Source organism: Thunnus albacares, chromosome 12, assembly GCF_914725855.1.
Source record: "Thunnus albacares chromosome 12, fThuAlb1.1, whole genome shotgun sequence".
Taxonomy (NCBI): domain Eukaryota; kingdom Metazoa; phylum Chordata; class Actinopteri; order Scombriformes; family Scombridae; genus Thunnus; species Thunnus albacares.
In genome coordinates this window covers 15546058-15568672 of record NC_058117.1, presented here as the reverse complement: position 1 = coordinate 15568672, position 22615 = coordinate 15546058, and the positions used below count along the sequence as shown (strand labels likewise).

General features: G+C 41.9%; 1 protein-coding gene and 1 non-coding gene across 8 annotated transcripts; both read right to left on the bottom strand.

Annotated features, from left to right (window-relative positions):
- Positions 1–135: 135 nt before the first annotated feature.
- Positions 136–21842, bottom strand: eif4g1a (eukaryotic translation initiation factor 4 gamma, 1a). 7 transcript variants are annotated; one of them, XM_044367113.1, is made up of 32 exons: positions 21382–21842; positions 19286–19412; positions 19099–19185; positions 18840–18872; positions 18124–18144; positions 17612–17791; positions 15347–15446; positions 12985–13136; positions 12638–12730; positions 11123–11198; positions 10091–11032; positions 9911–9999; positions 9561–9735; positions 8618–8751; positions 8140–8259; positions 7608–8000; positions 7202–7348; positions 6855–7091; positions 6600–6704; positions 6081–6377; positions 5809–5926; positions 5619–5721; positions 5168–5505; positions 4889–5013; positions 4572–4744; positions 4335–4460; positions 3834–3915; positions 3615–3713; positions 3329–3469; positions 3122–3203; positions 2730–2870; positions 136–587 (listed from the first exon to the last, which is right to left on the bottom strand). In XM_044367113.1, the coding sequence occupies exons 2-32, from the start codon at positions 19358–19360 to the stop codon at positions 406–408; spliced, it is 5166 nt and encodes a 1721-aa protein (XP_044223048.1). In that variant the 5' UTR covers positions 19361–19412; positions 21382–21842; the 3' UTR covers positions 136–405. The 7 variants fall into 7 exon arrangements, with proteins under 7 accessions (XP_044223048.1, XP_044223051.1, XP_044223050.1 ...); XM_044367116.1 differs by having other exon boundaries at positions 4889–5010; XM_044367115.1 differs by having other exon boundaries at positions 19286–19408.
- On the bottom strand, positions 7476–7552 carry LOC122994711. The gene has a single exon (XR_006406652.1). It is a non-coding gene; the product is annotated as a small nucleolar RNA SNORD66 (small nucleolar RNA).
- Positions 21843–22615: the final 773 nt, after the last annotated feature.

Genomic DNA, 22615 nt, shown 5'->3' with positions numbered 1-22615 from the left:
ATAAAAAAAAAAGAAGAAAAAAGCAGCCTGTCGGTTTGTGTTATTGTGGGGGAGAAAAAAAAAAAAAAAAAAAAAAAAAAGGTTTCGTAGTGACGTGGGATACTTCACACCTCGTTAACAAGCAATCCTGCTGAATCAGTTTTCAAGTTTATTTTTGATGAGGACACTTGCTGTGACAAGCAGGTGGGGAAATAATGAGGAAGCAAGAGAGGGAAGGTAGAGAGAAATGATTGTTTTCTGAGTCCATCCCTCAAAGAAAGAAAAATAATAAAGATTTATCCTCACTGAGGATTGATTTTTGAGTCTGCTTCTCTGGCAATATTGTCCATGACTCTCCAAAAGCCACCTGCAAAGCCCCCGTCTTGCCAAAGGGGGGCGGCAGCTTTTTTAAAGTTCAGTCTTTTTTTATTCCTTGTCAGACTCCTCCTCCGCCTCGCGGAGCCAGGTGAAGAAGGCGGTGACCGATTTCAAAGCCACGCCTTTGCCTGTTTGCTCTGCAGGGTCTTTGCTGGATTCCCATTTGTAAAAGGCCTCCTCTTTAATAACGTCCTCGTCGTACAAGGCGTCGAAGAACATCCGCAGCAGGTCTGCAGGGACAAAAGGAGAGGTTAATGTTGATCTGGATTAGTAATTTAAAAATGGATGGTTTTGTTGTAGACAATTAGATCTTAACCACAGTTTGCTGCAGGGAGGAGAAAAAAAAACCCACGAACACATTAAAATACAACCTGCTGAAAATACAAACTCTAAAGTTCACACTGTGGAGAGTCAGAGGTGTTAATTAAACTATTATTATTGTGAGGCTGCAGTTTCCCTCATTAAGAATCACTGAGTCAGAGTTGAGTTATTTTCCTCTCTCCTGTGTTTGAGCCAGACTGATAAACTGGACAGCTAATCACTTATCACAGATAATTGTTTTGCATATTTGGCCATTAAGTAACAAGAAATTCCAGATCAGAGACGCTACTGATGTGATTGAGGTCAATTAGGAACAGTGTTGTAATTACATGGATTTTTTTAAAACTTAAATTTCTACATCGTATCGTCCTCAAATGTCCTCTATCCATCAGGCTCTATATGGCAAAATACTTCCTTTTGTCAAATCACATCATCTTGATGCACCAACAACTGAAGAGATGACAGTTTATTATAATCAGGGGTGCAAAAGGATACAAAGATACGAGGCATGTCCGCCCGGGGGAAAATGTTTAAATTATCAGCTTTAAAATGTGGATTTATAGACAATTTCAGTATGGAGGATAAAACTCACCCTAGGATTAATGTAATCTTGCTGCTACAACAGTAACGTAACAGTCAAGACGGTGCAGATTTGGGTCCAAAACTGTATTTAAGTGTATTTCATCAACTATACAATAAAGTTCCAGTGTTTCCCGGCAGGATTTTGTGAGACTATGGTGGGTGGACCTTGGACACTAGGGGGGCTCAGGGGTACGCGACCCCTGAAGAAAATTTTTGTACATTTTAAAAGTTAAATGCAAAATCTGGTGCACTTTGAGAAATTAAGAGGCTAGATCTATGAAGAGCTTTGTGCTCTAGTAAACATTTAATCATCAACACATTGGTTGTAAAGATATTAACAGTGAATATAATCAACTACTATAACTATTTTCTGACAGTGTTTTGTTTTCACTACGTATGTCTGCTGAAAACAAAAAATTAGAGCTGCAATGATTAATCGATTGCTTTTTTGTGTCATACGTGATAGTAATAAGAACATATTTGGATTCAGGACTGTTGATCAGACAAAATATGACATTTGAAGACATCAACATGACTGACTGGGAGTGAGAGATGTTTTGCTGAAGCGACATCGCGAAACACAAGAGATCTTTTATGTTATTATGAGAAATATATTTTCATTTCATTACTTTAAATTAGACTGCCTCTCCCCATCAGAGCTACATGAATCACATAAATCACCTATTTTGGATTCAAAACATCAATTTTTGCTGAAAGGTGACAAGTTTGCACCCTTGATAAATACAAAGGCTGAGTATTCAGACGGCTCTGATAAAACTACTTCATGAGAGATTTCAAGGCAAAATAAAGATACTTAACAGAGATTTTAAAAAATTTTAACAAATTCTTTGTCTAAATCATGAGTCACCTGTCACAGATGACCATTTTAATATCTGGAGGTCTAACACTAAAAATTTACTTTCAGGCCTTGAAAGACTTTCTGAAATGAGACGATGCAACCTCGTCTCTATCTCGATAAAGGTTGGTGGACGATGAAAACACCCGATACAACAATGAAAGTCTGATTTGTTGTATTTTCTAAATATTTAAGAATGTTGTCAATGAACCAAACCATAAACCAATTTTCTCAATCTAATTATTATATTTATATTATTATATTATATTTGGAGTCATACATGAACAAACTACTGTCTTTTTAATGTAATCTTTTTATTCTCACTGGTTTGAAGTGTTGAAAAAGGTGAGAAAAGTTTAACTAACTTTGATTGTTGCTTATTTAGTGATAAATACTTAATATTCAAGAGAAATACTTATAGTTCAAGATGAATTCAACACCATAAACTATGGTCTCAATAATGACCCTATTTTGCATATGAAAATCAACTACAACAGTCAACAAAACCTCAGAATGATGTGCTGTATTTTGACGTATCTGATATTTTGTCCACCCCTGAATGTTTCACTCTAACATTTAACTCCTTCAGGGAGATCAGGAGGACGACACTCACTTGCTGGCTGCTCCATGTGGACCATCAGAGCCTGGAGGGCGTAAAGGGCCTGAAGCTCTTTCTGCTCATCACACAGGTATCTCTGCAGCAGACTGGCTCTCTGGTTGATCTGCCGTGCGTCCACCCTGTACGGGGTGTCACCTAAAACAAGGAGTAACAAAGACTTAAATTGGAATAAAACTTATTTTGTGCCATGACAAATATTTACTTCCAGGGCTTCAAAAAAAAAAAAAAAATCAATCAGTCTTTTTTTTTTGGGATGTTCCCTTTTAAATTCTCGCTGTCGCTGTCAGAAAACAAACAGTCATGACTAATAACTGTGCAGCTAAATGACAGATAATTTTAAACAGAATCAGTTCTTTATTCTTCACGCTGTGATTAGTCATACTTACATATGATGGCAGACTGACACACTGATGTCATCAATGCTCGTACAAACTGGTTGGAAGCAGTCTGCTGTTCATCCATGTTTGCCTAAAAACATTAAAAAAAAGAAGTTGGTAAAGGAGGATCGAAACTATTCATAACCTTTATATTTAAAAACAGAAGCCCACGTGAAATATTCAAGTCTAAAGTTAAACTAGCACTCTGACACACACCTCAACCCAGTCTCTGATACGCTGGTTGTTGGCCTTGTCGTGAAGGAATCTGTCCAGCTGTTTGCTGAGCTCCTCTCCACTGAGGACCTTCTTACCGGGTTCCTTTGACTCTGTCTCCTCTCCTGTTGTGAACTCCACTTTCTGAAATACGTTACAAACAAAAAAAGCTTGAAGAGACTCTTTACTAACTTTGTTACTCAAGTCTTTTATTTTTCTTAAATGCACAGAAAAGTCCCATCCAGCCCCTTCAAAGTCCAACCCCTACTTTACTGTCTCTCTTACTGACCTGATCAGTGACAAACTTGTTGACGTCTTCGTTCTTGGTCAAGAACTCGCTCCAGTTCAGCCCAGCTTCTGTCCACATGGCCCCAACCTTCTTAGGAGTCTAATGGGGGGAAAAAGCACAGTTAATCCAGTGAATTCAAAATATTAAATTATACTACAAATTAGAAAATAAAACAGGATGTGATGAGAGCGGTTTAAGCTCTAGTTCTGATAAACATACCATTCCTTTGCAGAGCAACTTGAGGATCTGTACCAGCAGCACACCAGCCTTCTCCAGAGGCACCAGAGGCTTCGAAATCACCCTAAAGACACATCACACAGAATTAAGCTTTCCACTAACTAAATTATTAGTTACTATCTGATCTGTCAAATTAAACTTTTATTTGTAGCACCAATTCATACAAAAGCAGTTCAATAAGCAGTATAATAAAGAATTGTTAATGTTGAGATTAAAATCATGTTTGGCCCCTTTTTAAGCTTCCTACTAGTTTTATATTTCATTTGAGAACTTTTAATTCAGTAGGTGGATTTTATTTCACACACATTGTATGTTTGTCTGGCTCAGACTGCTTTGCTTGCTTTATGTCTCCCTGACTTAAGACGATTCAGCACCATTTAAGCAAAAAGTAATTTACAGACCAAGAGCCATATTGGCCAGTTTCTAACAGGCTCTATCATTAATCCAAAAATTTTATTATTTTTACCGATTTCCAGCACTCACCTGAAGAGCTGTCCCATAGGGATGCCTCCCTCATGCAGCATGGGGGTAATGAGTTCAGCCAGGTAGAGCCAGATGTGAGGTATATCTATGGCCATGTCTTCTGCTACCTCCAGGATCTCTTGTAGCCTGCGGCCACAAAAACACGCAGCACTCAATCTCTCTTGAAACAAAGGATGCACTAGAAAGCTCCACATTAAGACGACATTGGAAAAACAGTGTGATAGTGTTATTTCTCACCCTTTGTAGTACTGCTCTGCGGGCAATGTCCCTGCCTTTATGAGCTGGTGCAGCAACAGGCCCATGTGCTCTCTAGCAATGGTGCTGCGCTCAAGCGTTGACTCCACGCCGTTCCGTACAAACACGTAGAGCAGTGAGGTGCTGTTGAGCTCTGCCACACACTGCAACGCCTCCTATGATGCAAAAAAGAAGAAAAAAGGGAGAGATGACAGCCATCAGAGCAGTTTTATAATCCAAGTGTTTTCTGTCTCCTATGTTTATGTTCATGCCTGTGTGCTGAATTCACATTGTTGAATGCAGGGTTGCCATGTTTGTACCTTCAAGTCATTGATGTGGAGGTATTCCTCAATGATGGCGCTGGACTTCTTCTCCACCTCCTCTTCAGTCATGCCAGATTTAGGAACAGAGGGAGGAGGAGTGGGGGCGCTCTCACGTTTAACTGCTAAAAAAAAAAAAAAAAAACAAAAAAAAACACAAGGTAAACAGCAGTCCTCAAACATTCTGCATCCCCATTTAATCAGACATAAATCAGAAAAGATGTTGTTCTCCGATTAAATCAGTTTAAATGTTCACTTTTGCTCGATGGGATTTTATACCTGTGAGATCTTTGCTTGGACCTCTGTCACGGCTTCCCCTGTCTCTGCTGCCCCTGTCTCTACTTCCTCGGTCTCTGCTTCCCCGATCTCTGCTTCCTCTGTCCCGGTCGTCGGTCATGCTGGCCACACGACGCACAGGCTCATTCGTGGCCCTGCTGTCTCCGGCCCTCCCACCGCGCTCCTCAGACTCTCTGCTGAAGCTCCTCTTAGTGATTTGGTTCCGGCTGCTCCTGTCGTCGCGACCTTCTCGTCCCTCGCTGCGATCGAATCGGTCAAACCGGTCCCTGTCACGATCGCTCCTGTCTCTGTCGCCGCCGCGCTCACGGCTGGAGCTTGACCTGAGGGTTGTGAGACAAAGGTCCAGTTTTATTATGGAAATGTAGTTTTTGGGTTATTTACAAGAGTACCAGGAGAACAGTTGAGTAAAGAAATATTTGCAGTTGCCGAATACCTCTGAGGAACTCTGCGATCAGAGTCGCCTGAAGTCAACAACGAACCAGACTGCTGCAGGGCTGAGAAGCGGTTGAGGGTGCTGGTGGCTGGACGACCTGAATCTAAAAAAGAGGAGGAAAAGAACAGATTAACACCCCAAAAGCCAAAATAACATAAACCACAGACTCTTTTTGGCGGAGGTGTTTTACCCTGGTCTCCACTTGCTGGTTTAGCTCCTGTTCCTCCACTGCTGCCTTTACCCCAGCTACCCCACATGCCTTTGCCCCCTGGAGCCAACAGTTGATTGTTGAAGTCCAGAGCACCAGGCTATAAGGAAACACGAAAAGTTACAAAGTTAAACACACATTCATCCAGGTCTCAAATCATCACTTTAGTAGAGGATTTTGGACAAGGCCTTGAGTCAAATAGAATGAAAATTTTAGATGGATCAAAAGTGAAAACCTTAAACATTAGACGTTACCTTTGTGATCTTGCTGAGGCGGGTGGTGTCGATGGGTCTATTCTTGGAGATGGGCACCGTGTTCCACCCCTCATCCTGAGGCTGGCTGTTCCGGCCACCTCCTGGTGTGTGAGGACCTCGGCCCCCCATGCTCCCTCCCATCCTGCCGCCGCCTCCTCCACCTCCTCCTCCGTCTTTCTTGGACATGAGCTGCTGCTGGACCTTGATCTGTTCCCTGTGCTCCTCCATTTCTGCCTCTTTGTGGATCTGGTCAATTGTTTTAGGACCCTGGTCTCCTCTACGAGGCACCCAGTTACTCTACGGAGCAGATGGAAGACGGCCATTAAACAATCTTGAAACTCTTCCAACACCAGTCATTTTATATGTACATTCTAGATTTCCATGCAACTCATAACGCCTGTCGATTACTTTGTACAAACAGTATAATATAATTCTGTTCACTTAGCATTAGCCACTACCTTAAATGCTTGTAATCAGTTCTTTATTGCTGCGTACTATTATGGATGATTAAATATTTACCCTTCTGAGGTCCAACACGTCTTGCAACATGAAGCGGATTCTGGATGACGTCTTTCTCTCTTTGATGATCTTGTCCATCTGGTTAAAATACTGATCCATACGAGGCTAACAGGGACACAGAAAAAAAGGCGTCTTTTTTGAGTCATGACTACAAAATATCAAACTGATTGTGTTTGAATAAGTCTTTATGAGTGGTGAACTGTCTCCCTTCCTGATTCACCCCACCCATGTCTGTGTGTGTTCATGTTTTACTACCTTGGCCTTCTCAAAGTCCAGGTCCTTGCCAATTGTGGAGAGCAGCCTGCAGAGACACTCCAGAGACTCTTCATCGTGATTCTTCAGTAGTTTCACTACACAGTCATGCATGATGGCCTCTGTCAGCATCTTCAGCTTGAAGAGTTCACCAATGAACTTAATGTTACCCAGTGAACGGCGCCGGGCCTGATCTTTGGCCTCTTCCAGCTCCACCCTCAAGCGCTCACGCTCCTCTCCCTAAGGGCAAACACAAGTGGGTGTTTGTGGTCAAAAGATCAGTTTAGTCACAATAAATGACAAATACTGCAGTGGTTGGCACAGTGACAGTAAAAGATCACATATCTTACCTCTTTAGAAGCCTCCAGCTCTTTTTGCTTTTTCTCAAAGATCTCATCATCATCCTGATCCTTCTCAAACTCTTTCTGGCAGCGGTTGAGAAGCAGTTTGCGGAAGTTCACAAAGACTCCTGGCTTGTCTGAGGTGGGGACTTTCAACTGAAAAGGGGAAAACGTTGAATATAATTAGTTTTTTTTTTTTTAGTGAATATAAAATGTTCATCTTAATATTTATATGGCACAATAACTAACAATGTTAAACAGAAAATGAACAATGATAAATGTGCTCCTTCAGTTCCTCAATACCATCATGAACATTCAGTGGCCCAGACACGTGGCACAAAATATGAGTCATCATTGGAGCGAATGAATGCCAAGAGTGAAATCACAAGATTCAGACACAATCGCATTGACTTACCCCCATAAGGCAGCGGCACATGTTGGCGTAGGCCACAGAGAAGTTGGGCTCTGAGATGGCCTTCTCGAAGATGAGGTCGATGGCTCCCTTCAGCCTCTCCTCGGTGTCTATCGCCAGCTCTGTCACCTGTTTCATCAGCTCCTGAAACTTCTGAGGTGTCAGCTTGTTGAGGATACTGCGCAGACGCTTGAACAGGTCTTGAGTCTTGGCCTGGTCAGGGCCGACGTCTTCCTCCACTTCCTCCCCGGGGCGGGTGCGAGCGCTCTTCTTCATAGACGGTTTCCAGGCCTTCTCGGCCTTGTTGAGCTGCACGTCATCGTTGAGGGACATGCTGCTGATGATTTTCCTGGGTTCTTTCCGCTGACCCTGCTGGGAGCGACGTGGTCCGGGTGGCTAAAGAGAAGGATTATACAGGTATTACAACAAACATGACCACAATATTCAACAAAACCCATGACTTGAATTATCATTACATACACAGAATTTGAAAAAAAGGGACAGAAATATTCAGAAATGAGGTGTACAAACTTACTGGTCCTCGTGGTCCGCCCACTGATCGGCTCCCGAGGTTGCCCAAATATGAAGGAGTAAAATCAGGGCCAGAACTCATCATTCGAGCTGGGTCAGGAGGCCGCAGGGGAGTCTTGTTCACCTAAAGATACAGTAAGAGGTGAGATTACATACTTCTACAGTCGTCAGTGTAATATGTACAACAACCAGTGACGCTAATAAGGTCATAAATGAAGTAAAACGAGTACATGAAGCTTCTATTTTAATGTCTACATATTTGTCTTAATGCCAGACATGAATTAAATTTAAGGTATTAAGTTGTTTTCAGAAAAATTCTGCAAAAAAAGAAGCTAAGAGGTCCGAAATCTAATCACATTATGTATTTTATCGTGGGTAGCTGTGGCTGTTCGGCAGTCATCATCATCAGTTAGTGATTGTCACTTTGGCTAGAGAAGTTAAAGTCCTGGGGAAACACCTGAATAAAGCTAAACATCCCTTACCTTGTCCAAAACCACGTCACTGATGATGGGCAGGCCCTCGGGTTTGTTCATACTGGCGCCGATAAACTGGAAGCCCAACAGGAACTCCCTGTCGTACCGCTTCTTCTCTTCTGGGTCTATTGGCTTCCATTGTTCTGAAAGATGTGTGAGGGCAGATTGAATGTAATGTGGAAAACTGATGCATGAAGGGCAAAATGTTTCATGTTCTCTGTTTCATAGACAGGTTATAGCTACAGCAGAGTACAGAGTAAGGTGCAGCATGGTTGCACAGAGGCTACGTGTCTTGAATCTTGAACAGGACACTGAAGAGAGAAGATATTTGACAATCTCTCTAAATGAACATTTTTACATTATATAGTGGATACGCCTCCTTTGATTCCACCATGTCAACACTGATTTGTAACGATTGTGTTGTTAACAAAAGAGGAACACCGTGTATGAATAACACTTGTATAGTTCTGTATTGATTTTACTTCTTTGAAACGTGACTGCCTAAATCCCAATGCAATCTGTAAGTGACCTCATGTTCAATACTCTCCTCATGTATTGTGAAACTGAATTCATTCAACACTCGACTAGAGCAGTGAAAGGTAAACAATGTGGAAAAGAAGCATCTACAATCAGATCTGAGCAGCATAAGTGGAAATATTGACTTAATATTTGAGTACTTTTGCACACCGTTTATTATTTTAATATTTTAAAAAAAGTTCTCTTATTACTCAACTGTGACAGAAAACAATCTAATCAATCCAAAAATGTGATGTTTCATAAATTTAAGCTTCTGTAACCCTTTATGCAAAACCATTTTTTATCTATGATTGTTTTTAATGGCAGCAAAAACTCAACACAGCTCGAGTGTACATGAAAAAGACAACTGAAGCCACTTAACTGCACACAAAAATGTAAACCAAGCCTTTTATGAAGAAGCGTAGTCATAACCTACCTTCTTTGTACTGGTATTTCTGCTCTTTTGCCTCAGGTGAAGGTCTAGGTTCTGTGTTCTGCTTGTCCTCTTTCTCCTCCCAGGTCTCATCTGCGACCTCAGCGGGGGGTTCAGCTGGAGCAACAGGGACAGGGTCGGCCTGAGTGGACGAGGGTTCAGAAGCAGGCTTGGCATCCTGCTCCCGGAGCAAACAAAACAGGAAAAGATGAATAAGTATTATAATAACCCAGTTTCTCTTCAGACAACCAAACATCCTCAAAAATATTATTGATACAGCTGAAACTGCTGAGACACTTAAATGCTGTGTGTTGCTCTTCATCTTTTACATTCTCATCCTGACTGATACACACCTCTTTGAAGGCATCCAGGAGGTCTCCAATGGCCTCCTTCTTGTTTAGTTCCTTCATGTTCCTCCTCTTCTTTGGCACAGATGTAGCAGCTTCAAGAAAAGGACAAAGTGTTGACATTATAATCCTCCATAAAAACAGCATGATGATCATAAATACATGTAAGATACTACTCCACCCTACCTTGCATAGTAGATTCCTCTGTAGGACAGCTAACAGGAGGGGCATCCTCACTTTTCTCCTTCCCCTCTTCCTCTTTCTTCTCCTCCTCCTGCTCCTGCTCCTGCTCTTGCTCCTGCTCCTGTTCCTGTTCCTGCTCCTGTTCCTGCTCCTGCTCCTGTTCCTGCTCCTGGGCTGGCGTTGCCGTTTTAGCCACAGGTGTGGATTCCTGAGATTGAGAAGCGTCGGGCTTGTCTAGGGGTGTAGTGTCTGAAAATGCCTCAGGCACTTCCTCAGTGTCCTGAGGAAGGCCGTTGGGGAGAAGCGGTTCTGCTGTTTCAGCTGGTGTGGGTTCAGGTTCGGGGGCAGAGCTGGGGGCAGCAGTCTGAGTCACTGGAGCAGCTGGTTCCTGTGCAGAGGGTGGAGGCTGAGACACTTCAGTTGCTGTCTTTGTAGGTGTTTCTTCTTTTGCCACATCAACAGGGGTAACTGTTGCTGCAACCTCAGTTGCAGGCTCTACCTTAGTGCTGGTCACCTGCTCTTCTTTCTCTAATTTCTCCACTTCCTCGGTTTTCTTTTCTTCCTTTTCGGGTGCCTTCTCAGCTGGAGCAGGGGCGGCCTGTGGTTCCTCTGTTTTGACAGGGACCTCTTGCGCTGCCGGTGATGCTGAAGGACCTACAGGAGCATCTACTGTGTCACTAACTTTAGTATCGACTTTATTTACTGCCTCAGCAGGGGGAGGAGTAGGTGTTGCTGCTGGAGGGAGGGGAGCGGGAGTCTGCTGGTCCTTTATCGATGGGGTTGGCACCTCGGAAGCCTGTGTAGGGGCTGCAGATTGTGCGGCTAATTCAGTGGGCGGTGCTGTCTGGCTGTCCGTTTCCTGTTTGGCCTCGACCACAGGCTCTGGGTTTGCTGTGGCAGGAGGAGGTGGGGTTTCAGCGCTAGCAGGAGGCTCCGCATTTTCATCTGGGCAGTGAAAAACATTAAATTACACAATTGTGGAATACAGCCATCTTACTTTTTTAATGTAAACCAAAACTGAGAAAATGTACTCACCTCTTCTTGTCACTGTAGTGACAGGCTGTATAACTTCACCATTGGTCTGTGCAGGACTTACATCTGCTGTGGAGGCCTACGATTACAAAAAGAGTCATCTTTAAACTGCTGTCAGTTTATTTTCCCTTTTTGTTTTACTGTGTCAGAAAGGTGCTGATTCAACTCTTAATTTCATTTTGAAAGCTACAGCACCCTGTTGTTGAGTTGTATTGCATTTTACCAGCCTTAAAATACAACTACAGCTCAAGACCTCAGGGCATATTTGTGTGCATTTGCTTTAGCAGTGTACTGTTTGTTCAGTAAAATGCTGTGCTAGATTTGAGTTATGCTAATGTTTGCACAGAGATGTGAACAACATGCAATGACCCCATTGAAATATTTAAGTGTTGGGTGTGTAAAGAATTCCAAAATTGTGCTTTTTTTCCCCACTAACAGTGTGAGCTGTTCTCACACAAACCAACTCAAATGTCTGTTCTTAAAATGGGAAACAGCAATTATCTCCTAAAGTTGTGTTTTTTAGTTATTTTCTTACATGTTTTGATTGATGATTTGTTTTGTTTTTACTGAAATTTCTACATTCTCAGATAAGCCTACCACCAATTCATACAAAACTAGAAATACCGCCTTGCAGTTGTAACCGCCAACCAGTCAAGTTGCAGTTTACATCCATGTCCGTCCAGATTCATAATATTTGTAGTGAAGACTTTGAAGGAATTTAATGAAAAAAGGCATTAAGCATCTTTTTTGGCAAAATGGACTTCATCACTATATTGACATGATTCCAGTGAATAATTTCCAGTGAGAAACTTGCTGTTTTAACTTAATAGACTATTTTTAGTTTAGTGCAGAGGACTGATAGAGAGCTTTGTCACATGGTGCAACGATAATCACCTGAAGCTCAACATCAGCAAAACCAATGAACTACGAGAGGACTACCAGAGAACCACGAGGCCCCCTGTCCTGGTTGTCATCCAGGAAGTGAAGAGGGTGGACTCATACAAAAACCTTAGGGTCCAAATTAATATGTCATCATTTCATCATTTTATCCTATAAGACATTTGTGTGAAACTTTGTCATAATTAGTGTATTTATTCTTGAGTTATGGCCAAAAACATGTTTTGTGAGGTCACAGCAACTTTAACCTGACCACCAAAATCTAATCAGTTCATCATTGAGTCCAAGCAGACGTTGGTGCCAAATTTGAAGAAATTCCCTCAAGGTGTTCCTGAGATATTATGTTCACAAGAAAGGGATGGACGGACAACCAGAAAACATCATGCCTCCGGCCAAGGCTGTCGGAGGCATAATAAAAGTTAGAACGGCAAACTGAAGTTTTTCTTATATAACACGAGTTTCACTCTTCCTGTCTCTGCTTCTCACTCCCTTCAGTTTCCACACATACCTGAAGTCAGTGCAGAATAGCCAACAACAATTTAGATTCATAAAATAAGGAAACTTTACCTTTAACTCAGAGTCACACAAAATGGCATTCAGTACTTTACTTTAGATTCTTACCTGTGGGGGAGTCGGTGTGGAGGTGGACCTTCCACCTGACATGATCTCCTCTGTGATATCACGCCCGCCCTGGTTGGGGTCTCGTATTCTGATCTATGAGGAGACAGGGAACGTATTGGTCCACGAAACATGTATCCAACATTAAAATGCAACAGTATGTAACTATCCTGCCACTACTGATGTATAGCTGCAACCCATCATGATAAATGCTATTGTTATCTTGAGGTAAAAGAGAAAGTTCCACATTCAACAGACAATACACTTTTCTCCCCATTCAATTTTTTTTTTTTTTTTTTTTTTTTGACCTCAGACAAGAGGTCCGCTGCCCTTTTGTTGTGACACACTACCGGTTTGCGTTCCCTCTTTGGTGGGCCTTGTGACTGTGCCGGTGGTTGCTGAGGAGGCGGAGCTTGTTGCTGTTGCTGGGCGGGGTTGATCATGACCGGTGCAGGCTGGACAGATGGAGAGTACTGCGGCTGAGCTGGATAGTATGCTCCCGCTGCAAGGTCAGAGTAAAACACAAAAACATTTGTTAAAAACAATACTTCACACTAGCTTTACACTATAATAACCAGCCATCCAGGATTCACAAGATATTTTTTCTTGTGGTTATGACCCAAAGTCTTTGTTTTTGAAAACCTTGCAATAAAGTTTATGGGAATCGTGGGTGTTAAAAGGTATAAACGTATAAAAGGGACATTTTTAAGGTGCAACTATAAACATTTGCTTGTTGACAGCTGCAGTGTTTACTCAATTCATTCCGTTGTCCCCATCAGTTTCTCCACAGCTGGAGACCATATGGATACTTTCATTTTAACAGGGAAATAAAACACACTAATAATGGAGTAAAAATTCCTGAAGTAACACAAAAGCTGGATTCCACTCAAAGCTTATGTAGGGTGTGTGTATCAAATTAGTTATGACAAGCTTTAGGAAAAGTACTGCTTTTGTCTGACCTTCACAGTCTGCATGTGACAGTCCTGCGTAGTAGCTGCGTGTTAGCTTATGATTATAAATCATAAGCTAACACGCAACGCAGGCAGAAGACCTTTCAGCTCATCGTCAGCTGTGTTGTGGCAAGCTGCTCGTCTTTAGCAGTAAATTAAAGTGAAACTGATTTCATGGATCAGGAGCTTGTAGATTTTGCTTTGTGCTTTTTCCTAAGTTGAAGGATATTGTGAGAGCAGCTGATAACACAGCACAGTAAGTGTGGTGAATTGCAACCTAGCCATGGATTAAAACTAGACGAAATTTAGTTTAAGATAAAACGTATCTAAATTGGATATCGATGACTATATTTATTATATTTTCAACATTTAATAGATCTCCTGGATATATGTCATAGAAAAATCTGGGCAAAAGGGGTTAAAAAGTACATACATTACACTGTTATGGCTTGAATTTACAAGAGATGCCATTGCAGAATTGGTGGCTAGTTTACTTGTGCCGACATTGACTTGTAGACCATTTGCATGTAGTAGTATACATGTGTGTTACCCAAAAGAAAAGGGGGGAAAAAAACAAAACAAAAAAAAAAACAAAAAAAAATTAAAAACACATTTACAACACTATCAGAGACAAGAAGTGCCACAGAGATTGTTGCCACTGAAGCTTGCTGACCAGCACACAAGCACACACTACTCACCGGGGTAGCGCTGGGAGGTGAGAGGAGCACCGTGGAGAGAGAGACGGCCGTTCTCTCGCCCGCCCCCTCTCCCCCCACCACCCCGCCTCTCCCTCGCAGCAAGAGAGGGCTCTGAACCAACGCAGCAAAGGAGAGGAAGGGAGTGAGGGACGGGAGAGGGAGGAAAGAAGGAGAGAGGGCAGGAAGAGAGATGCAGAATGAGTTAATGAGAGGATCCAGAGGAAGCAGGGTGTTAAAAAGGTCCCATGAAATGAACAAAGCCTTTGCTTGTATTCTTACCTCGTGTTCCTGGCTGCATCCTATTCTTATATGCCATAATATGTTGACTTTTTTGCATATTTGTAAATCAAAATCACACTTCTCTTCTTGGAGAGTTTAAAGTTCTGTTCACAGACCCATCTTGCACCTACAAGTATGTATTAAGCCAATAAAATTAGGTTTTAGTTTGACTCACCCTGCCCCTCACTTATAAAAAGAAACCTGCAAAAGCAAATGAGTACTTGAAGCCATAAAACAGATCAGATGCATGTCTGTAAGTGGCAAAAAAAAAAAAGTTTTTCTAATTCCTGAAGTGCCACAACTGAACATTTTTGACTTCTATTTGGAGTCTTCGTCTTGCTCTTTTTTTTGTTTTTATTTTATCACATTATTATTCAAATTCAGACCCTCCTAACATTAAATTCCAGCCAAACATCTTTTTTCATGTGGGAACACATCAAACAAAAAGAGCAAAATTCTGGTCTCAAAGCCATTTCATGGAACCTGTAAGGCAGCGCCAGGTGAGACTGCAGATAGAAAGAACACAGGCCAAAGCAGAATTAAGCCAGACCACATGCAACTGGCAGATCACCACATACAGCAGTGTTTTGACCCAGAAAGACATTTAACACACCAACCAGCCAAGCAAAACCACAGCACACCCAATATTACCTTACGGGCAAAGAAGTGCGCTAATGGATACGGACTAAAAATACATGCTTTAACTTAAAAAATCGAAGTTAAGTTTGGATTTCTGATGTTTGTGAGAGATTTCACCACTTTTTAGCTCAGGCAAAAACCCTTACCATAGGCAGAGTATTCAGCAGGGCTAGTTCCCGGATAGAAGCCTGCTGTACCGCTGGTCACAGGATACTGCTGAGTAGGTGGCATATATGGGGCCCGGTACTGCAGAAACAAAATAAATAGTCAGAAACAATAACAATAGAGGGACAATTAAGTTGTGAGAGCTTCAGGTCAATCTGTGCCATCACCACAGTAATGTACTATACTAATATAAGATACCACCCTCCTATTCAAACACCCGTTTTTGACCATAACTTAAGATAACGCCCATATTTGTGTAAATATTTATATTTGTCCAAATATGTTTTCAAGACCAGCCTTATTCTTCTTACTCTGTTTATCACATATTAAACCTGCAGTGCAGAACTTTTACATATAAATGAACGTCTGTTACATTCAAGCCCGAGTTGAAACAAGTTCACACAATGCTGATTAAACCTATCGCTGCCAGGTAAATCTCTTTGTATTTCACACTATACAGAGTTTTTAATCTGGTGTCGGGTTTGACATTCCAGCGCTGGCCGGATGAATGCATACTGCGCATGCTCTACAGGCAGAGCACGTACACCAGAGACTTCTGCCTGCCAAGCGGCTAACTCCCATTAGCTCTCTGCTAACTTGAATGGGGATAAAATGGTTTAATCATGCAACTTTCCGAATGTTATCAGCCCGAATGGATCAAATTCTGATAGTGAAATGAGTCATTTTGCGGGGGTTGTGTGACGCTCAAAACAATTTATTAACCGTTTTACAGCTGCGACAGTAGTGACGAAGTAGGCTACGGCAGAGTCTATGATGTAAGCACGAGTCAAGAGTGTTTTTGTAATTACTCTCGCTGCCAGAAGGGGAGACAAAAGTCCTGCACTCCACCTTTAACATAATTTCCTTCTGGATTAAAGGAAAAATTCACCACTGTGAATATGATGATTTCTCAAAACTAGGTCACTTATGCAGTAGAAATAAGAAAAAAGCTGTAGATTCTCCATACCGCTGTTACGGGAGAATCCTACAACAACCAGAATGCACTGCCCACGTCTAGTCCAATCGGACTGACTGACTCTACTGACAGTGTGTTCACGGACAAATTAGCACCAAAGACAAAGTTAGTGCAGCGTTATCTCTCTTTACTGAGGCTTATTTTCATTCACAAAACGTTCTTCCTCGTTGAGTCTGGCAGTCGCTTTCTCCACTCTACTCTTTTGATTATACAGCGCAATATTCAGCCTCATAAGTCGTAATAGTAGTGCCAGATCTCTGCTCCGACATTATATTGTAAAGCTAGTTGTTTGTTTGTATTATCACAGAGAAATAGCCGAGGCCAGGCTGTGGCTGTAACATCGCTCTGGTGGTCACGTCCTCACGTCTAGACTCTGTTGTGTCTGATTCAACAGCCTGATATTTGGCCTTGTATCATGAAACTAGTTTTCCACCAAATATACTGATATTTTAAAGTATTTAGTAGTATGATATTTTAGTGTCTGCTTTTCCCCTATTGCTAGTGTAACATGGTAGATGGGAGTGTTTCGGGAGACCCAAAGTTTACCGTCCTTGAAGGCTCCACTACAGAAAATGCAGAAAGGGAGTTTGTAGTCTAAGGCAGGTCTCTTTTGCTGGCAAATGAGCAAGGGAGCTCTGGGTGTAGCCAATATGGAGGGAAATTAAACATTATTTATTTGCATATACTACCCACACTGTAATGATACAATGCTGGTTGAAAATCGGCTAAGTTTCCCGTTCAGGATTTTCTCTGATTAGGCCTTTTGGGGGTCTTTATCATGACATTCTGCGTCATTGGTCATTCTCAGCAACTTGGCAGGATTATTTAGAAATTTGGTCCATTTCATTGGGAGACGGTTTCAAATCATTTTCGCTCGTCAAGAATTCAATTCCTCCATGCGTGACATCAAAACTTGTTAAACAGGCCACCAGAAACTTCCGTAGGTGAAATTGAGTACCTAAAACACTTTTGACTCTCTAGAACTGACAAAGAAACTTGTTAGCCTAGCAGCATTAAAGCTACTAACAACTCATAACGCAACACTCTTCATGTAATCAGCTAGTACTCACTTCAGTCAAAAAGAACATCTGCTGTTGTTAACACGTAAATGTCCTTGAATATAATACAAACCCACTTTCAAAAATATAATTTCCTGAAGAAAAAATACTGTCTTATATTCTGGCCAATACGGTAATATCATGACCATATACACTGAATTAGTATCATTCATATCATTAGTATCAATTTGTGATCACTAATGTGAACCAACCTGTCCAGGGGGGATGAAGTAGCCCTGAGGGGAGCCAGCAAAAGAAAGCTGCTGCTGGGAAATCATCATCATCTGGGAGCTGGGTGGATAGACATGAGCGGGTCCAACAGGTCGAGGCCCACTACTTGTCTGGACTCTGGGAGCACTGGCGGCCATAGCCGGTCGGTTCTGATAGTAACCCTGGAGGACAGATAAGGGAGAATGGAGGGAAAGAAGGATGAAGAGTGTATCACAGAGCAAGCAAACCTGTTGCTTGGTGTCTGCATTTGATGTTTTAAGTATGGTAGTGTTAGAATGTTGCAGCATTTTTGCTTGTGTGTGCATCCAGTCACACATAGCCGTAACCCCAGCTGGACGCAACACACTCACAGCAACTGCAAATGTATACAGCAAAATCAGTTCTTGGGTTACACCGAGTCTAAAGTGCACTGAAATTCAAGTCTCCTTGCCACACTGAGGTTAGCCCAAGTTAAGGGGGGAGGGGAGGGGGAGACGAAGAGTAAAGCTGTTACCTGTAATGCTCTGTATCCACCCTTCAGCCGCGCAACACATGAGCAGAGAGCAAGAGAGGGAGTGAGATTAAGGTGAAAATGAGGACAAGAGACAATGTGAAAGGTTGAGATTACAAGGTGTAAGAAAGAAGAGTATGACAGGCAGCAGTGTATCTCTCAGCCATGAACAATAAGCTCAAACAACCATAGCTGCACATGCAAATCTGCATGAGTCTGGATAAAAGTGAAATCCCAAAAAGCCCTGTGGGTTCCAGTTTTAAGTGGTAAAAGAATCATTTTAAGGGCTGCAGGCGCATGCGGGCAGTGATGTTAGAATGCTGCAGGTACCAAAAATAAATTCACCTTAATATTAAAAATCATTATTGAGACATGATTGGGACTATGTCTTGCAAATGCAGACAAATGTGACAGGCATTTTTTTTTTTTTTTAAGAAAAAGGTATGGGCTTGTGTGGGATGAACAAAAAAATAAATAATGCCTGGGTGAACATCTGCTTTTAAAATATTGCGACTCATCAACAGCTAAAAAAGGTCATAACTTCTTAATGAAAAATGTGTATTTCAACAAAGAGATGCAGTAATCAATGTTAGCAGACTGGAGGAACATTTGTCTAATATCAACACTACAGCTTCTAAGTCTCCGACATTTGGAATTAAAAGCATGCATTACACTACGGAGACAGAGGGGATGTAAGGAAGAGTGAGGGGTGTTAGTACCTGTTGGTGTAAAGTACGGGGCCCTGCAGCAAACTGGGAGGACAGCAGAAGAGAGGAAAGAAGTCAAGATAGCAAATAGGCAATAACACACACGCACATACACTCATTTAGCCAAAGCTTTACAGCAGAAAAAGCCGTGTCAGAAATCTATGTGAAAGAGTAAGAAAAGGAAGGTTCTCTTACAAGGCAAAAACACGTACTGGTACCCTGAATGCAAAAAACCTTATCCGAAAGAAAAAAAACATGCTGTGAACAGTACCTGTCTGGGCTGTGGTGCGGAGTTCATTTGTGGAGGTGGAGGTGTTGCAAAAACAAGAGAAGGGGGCTGTCCAGGTCCGTAGGCGGCCTTCAGAGGAGAGAATGGAGAGAAAAAAAAAATTATATAGACTTTACCAAAATTTAACCTACCAAAACAGCTTTGAATCCACCGGGTCAAGGGCACTCACCGGTGTCAATCCTGGGGAAGGGGCTGGGTTTGGGACAGAGGTGGGTCCCGTTATAGGCTGTGGTGGTTTGTTCATTTCACGTTCTTTTATGGTTCTGCATTAGGGTGGCGTTGTGTAGCCAGCCTTTCTGAGAAAGAGAGGAGCAAGAAATACAAAAAAGGCAAAGTATTAATCAAAAACATCAAGATGAAACTGCTTTCAGTTCTAAATTGATTTTTAAAATTTTCCTAGCAGACAGAGGCGTAGCATTATTCCATTAAACATGATAATTGGAGCCACACAGGTCAGACGTCAGACAAACACGGTATGAAGACATGAACTTTTTAAGTGTGGCAACATCTGACCAAGCACTGAGGGTGTGGTTTGTGGTTTCGCCTATGATAACGCCATCACCTCCCACAATCTTTTTCACTTGCATACTGCATGGCTAATTCATGCCGTCTTATGAGCAATTAGTGTTGTAATGTCTTTTGCGGATTCCTTGCTCAAAATCAGATCGCAATCGACTCATTTGTTCTAACCTCCACCCAAAACAATCTATTGTTTGAGTAGAAAAGGGGCCGTGACAGCTAGTAAATCAAGCAAAAAAGGGCATTTGTACTCGATTCCTTAGAAACCATTGTGTCAGACCCACTGTGAACTCATCTACTGGACAGATAGTGATTGTAAAAAAACAAAACAAAACAAAACAAAACAAAAAAACAACACCAAAAAAACCACACAAACAGCTAAATGAATGTGACTTGACAAAACAGAAAAAGGCAAATAGGTGACAAATATTAAAGGAAATTACTTAAGTTATAATGGTTTAGATTAATACTTCAAGCATATGAGTGAATGCCACCACATCACTTGTCTGACCGGGTTTTGAGTGAATTTAAGAAAATGGATACCTCAGGTCAAAGTTCATTTACTGCGTTACCAGCAGCTTCAATGCCCTCTTGCTTGTGCTAGCTACATGTGCAAATAATCCATCCAAATAACGATATCAATTTTAAAAACTAACTGATACATTATTTTTGAATGGATGTTGGAATATCTACGAAAAATAAAAGATAGTATTAAAACAGCACCGGATCAATATTTGTAGCAGACGTGTCACACACAGCATCCACCTGCTGACACAGGAACTATGGTTAGCTGTTAGCCGGGGCCATGCTGCTTTCAGACAGGACATCAGCGCTCAAAGCTGCTATAAGGCTCCGCCGGCAGTGACAGCTGCCGGTATTATGAGCAATCATTAAATATATGACTCTCAGAAGAGACTCCCGTTGTGTTTTTGGCTAAGTTATCGCTAAAATGAAAAGGCATTTCACTGGCCCGAAAGGCCGAAGCGGGTTAAATCGTTAGCCAACAGCCGGCTAACGTTACGTGTCCCGCTGTCACTCTGCTTAGTTACGCTACGTGGCTGAACGTCCACATTTAACCTTAAACGTACTTAACGTACAGCTCAGCCTAGTAGTTTTGACTGTGTTGATGGACGACGACTAAAGAGCAGCAAATAATCCGCCGCTCGCACAATAATGTTGCAACACTTGATGCCGATTAGGTTACATTATTGTTAGTTAACGTTAGCGGGTTAGCTCAGTCCTGTCCTATGAGCTGTGTTTAATTACAGGCCCAGCGAGCAAATAAAACCAGCTGCTTCACATTTATTTTGAGCTAACAGGGCGAATTACCTCAAACTTCAAGTCAGGTTGTAACCACCGACATGTTGGCTCTGAAATAGTGAAAAACCGCTGTTACACCATGAATCTGGTGACATTAAGGCTCCTGAAGCCTGCGGTTGTAACGGTCACCGAGTGGAGATTAGCCACGAGAGCTGCCGTTAACGTTACCTCATCCATTATAAACGACACATCCAGGCTAACTAGTCACCGAACTTAAGTTATAACATTAACATTAACTTAAATTAATTATTTTAGCTGTCTTCCTATTCTGGGATTAGCACGCTGTCTGCCCCAGTAAACTGACAGCCGGCAGGGCCTGTTCAACCAGCTAACGGTAGCTAGCCGGTGTGCCTTTCACAAAATGAAGCTCGGGTGTAGCTACATTCAAGCTAGCATCTCCCACCGTCAGTTGGTTTTTATTCTTACCAGGAATCAACTGTGAATGTGTTGTTAAGATGGGAACTCGGGGGGAATCAGCCTCTGGTCAGTCGTCTGTTTATGAAAGCAGTAGGTATTGTATTTTCCTTGTCCTTTACTCCAAAAGAAAAGTGATGCCCTTCTTGGCTATTGACTTAGCGAGATAGTTAGCAGTTAGCTAACCGGCAGATGGGGCGAGTGCTGCTGCTGTCACCTCGGTTTAAATCCCCGGCGAGCACAAGTGACAGCGCTCAAAATCAAGTAATATAGTACTTTGGGAGTACTATTGACAACTCCGATGGCCCCGAAAAAAGCCTCTGGACCGGGGGTCCATTATCAAGGCGTCGATGGTGACGGATTGCCGGTCAGGTATGTACACAAGTGTCGCGTCAGGCGGCTCAGAGAGAGGCCATAGTGCGATGTTTCTGGTTTATGGAGCCGGTGCGCCTCCAAGTCGCATGGGTAACTTCCGGGGAAATTACAATGTGATGCCGTTTCCTTGGTCATGTGATACAGGCAAATTCACCAACCCTGACTTTATAATAATGCTTATGCCTGCTCAAGACATCCATGATTCAAGATCGGTTCATATGTGAACACAGTATAGATACAGTAGGGAAAGTGGTCTCAGACTTCTGGACCCTACTGTACATACTTTATTGATCCACAGAAACTACAATAGTCACCATCTGCCAACACAGACAATCAATGCCAGGATAAAACAAAACAGACACGGATAAGTAATGCCTTTGACAAAAACACAAGGCAATAAAAACACCTTAGTGCGAACACAGAGCAAATTAAGAATACAAAAGACCTAACAGCCTGCAGTAAAATAGGTTGAGTGAGATTTACTTAGAAAAACCTTGGCAAGAATTTCCACACAGAAATTCATAGTAAATTTAACAGAAGATATAAAGTCTACATATCAATAAGCATTAAGTTTAAACAATAAATGTAAAGTTCATCAACCTTGACATTACAATAATGTTTGTGCCTATTGAAACGCTCCCCAGAGGTCTGTCAAGACAAAAACCTCACACCACAAGAACAGTTGACACAGATTCTGTCCCACCCATGGACATTACACGATATATTAATGTAAAATCCCATAATCTCATATTTGCTTATCTGTGATCTTTGATCTAACATGGCACATTACATTAATGCAACTTGTCTTCTTCTTCTTCCTCTTCTTCTTCTTCTTCTTATTATTATTATTATTAATTGCACACTGCATATA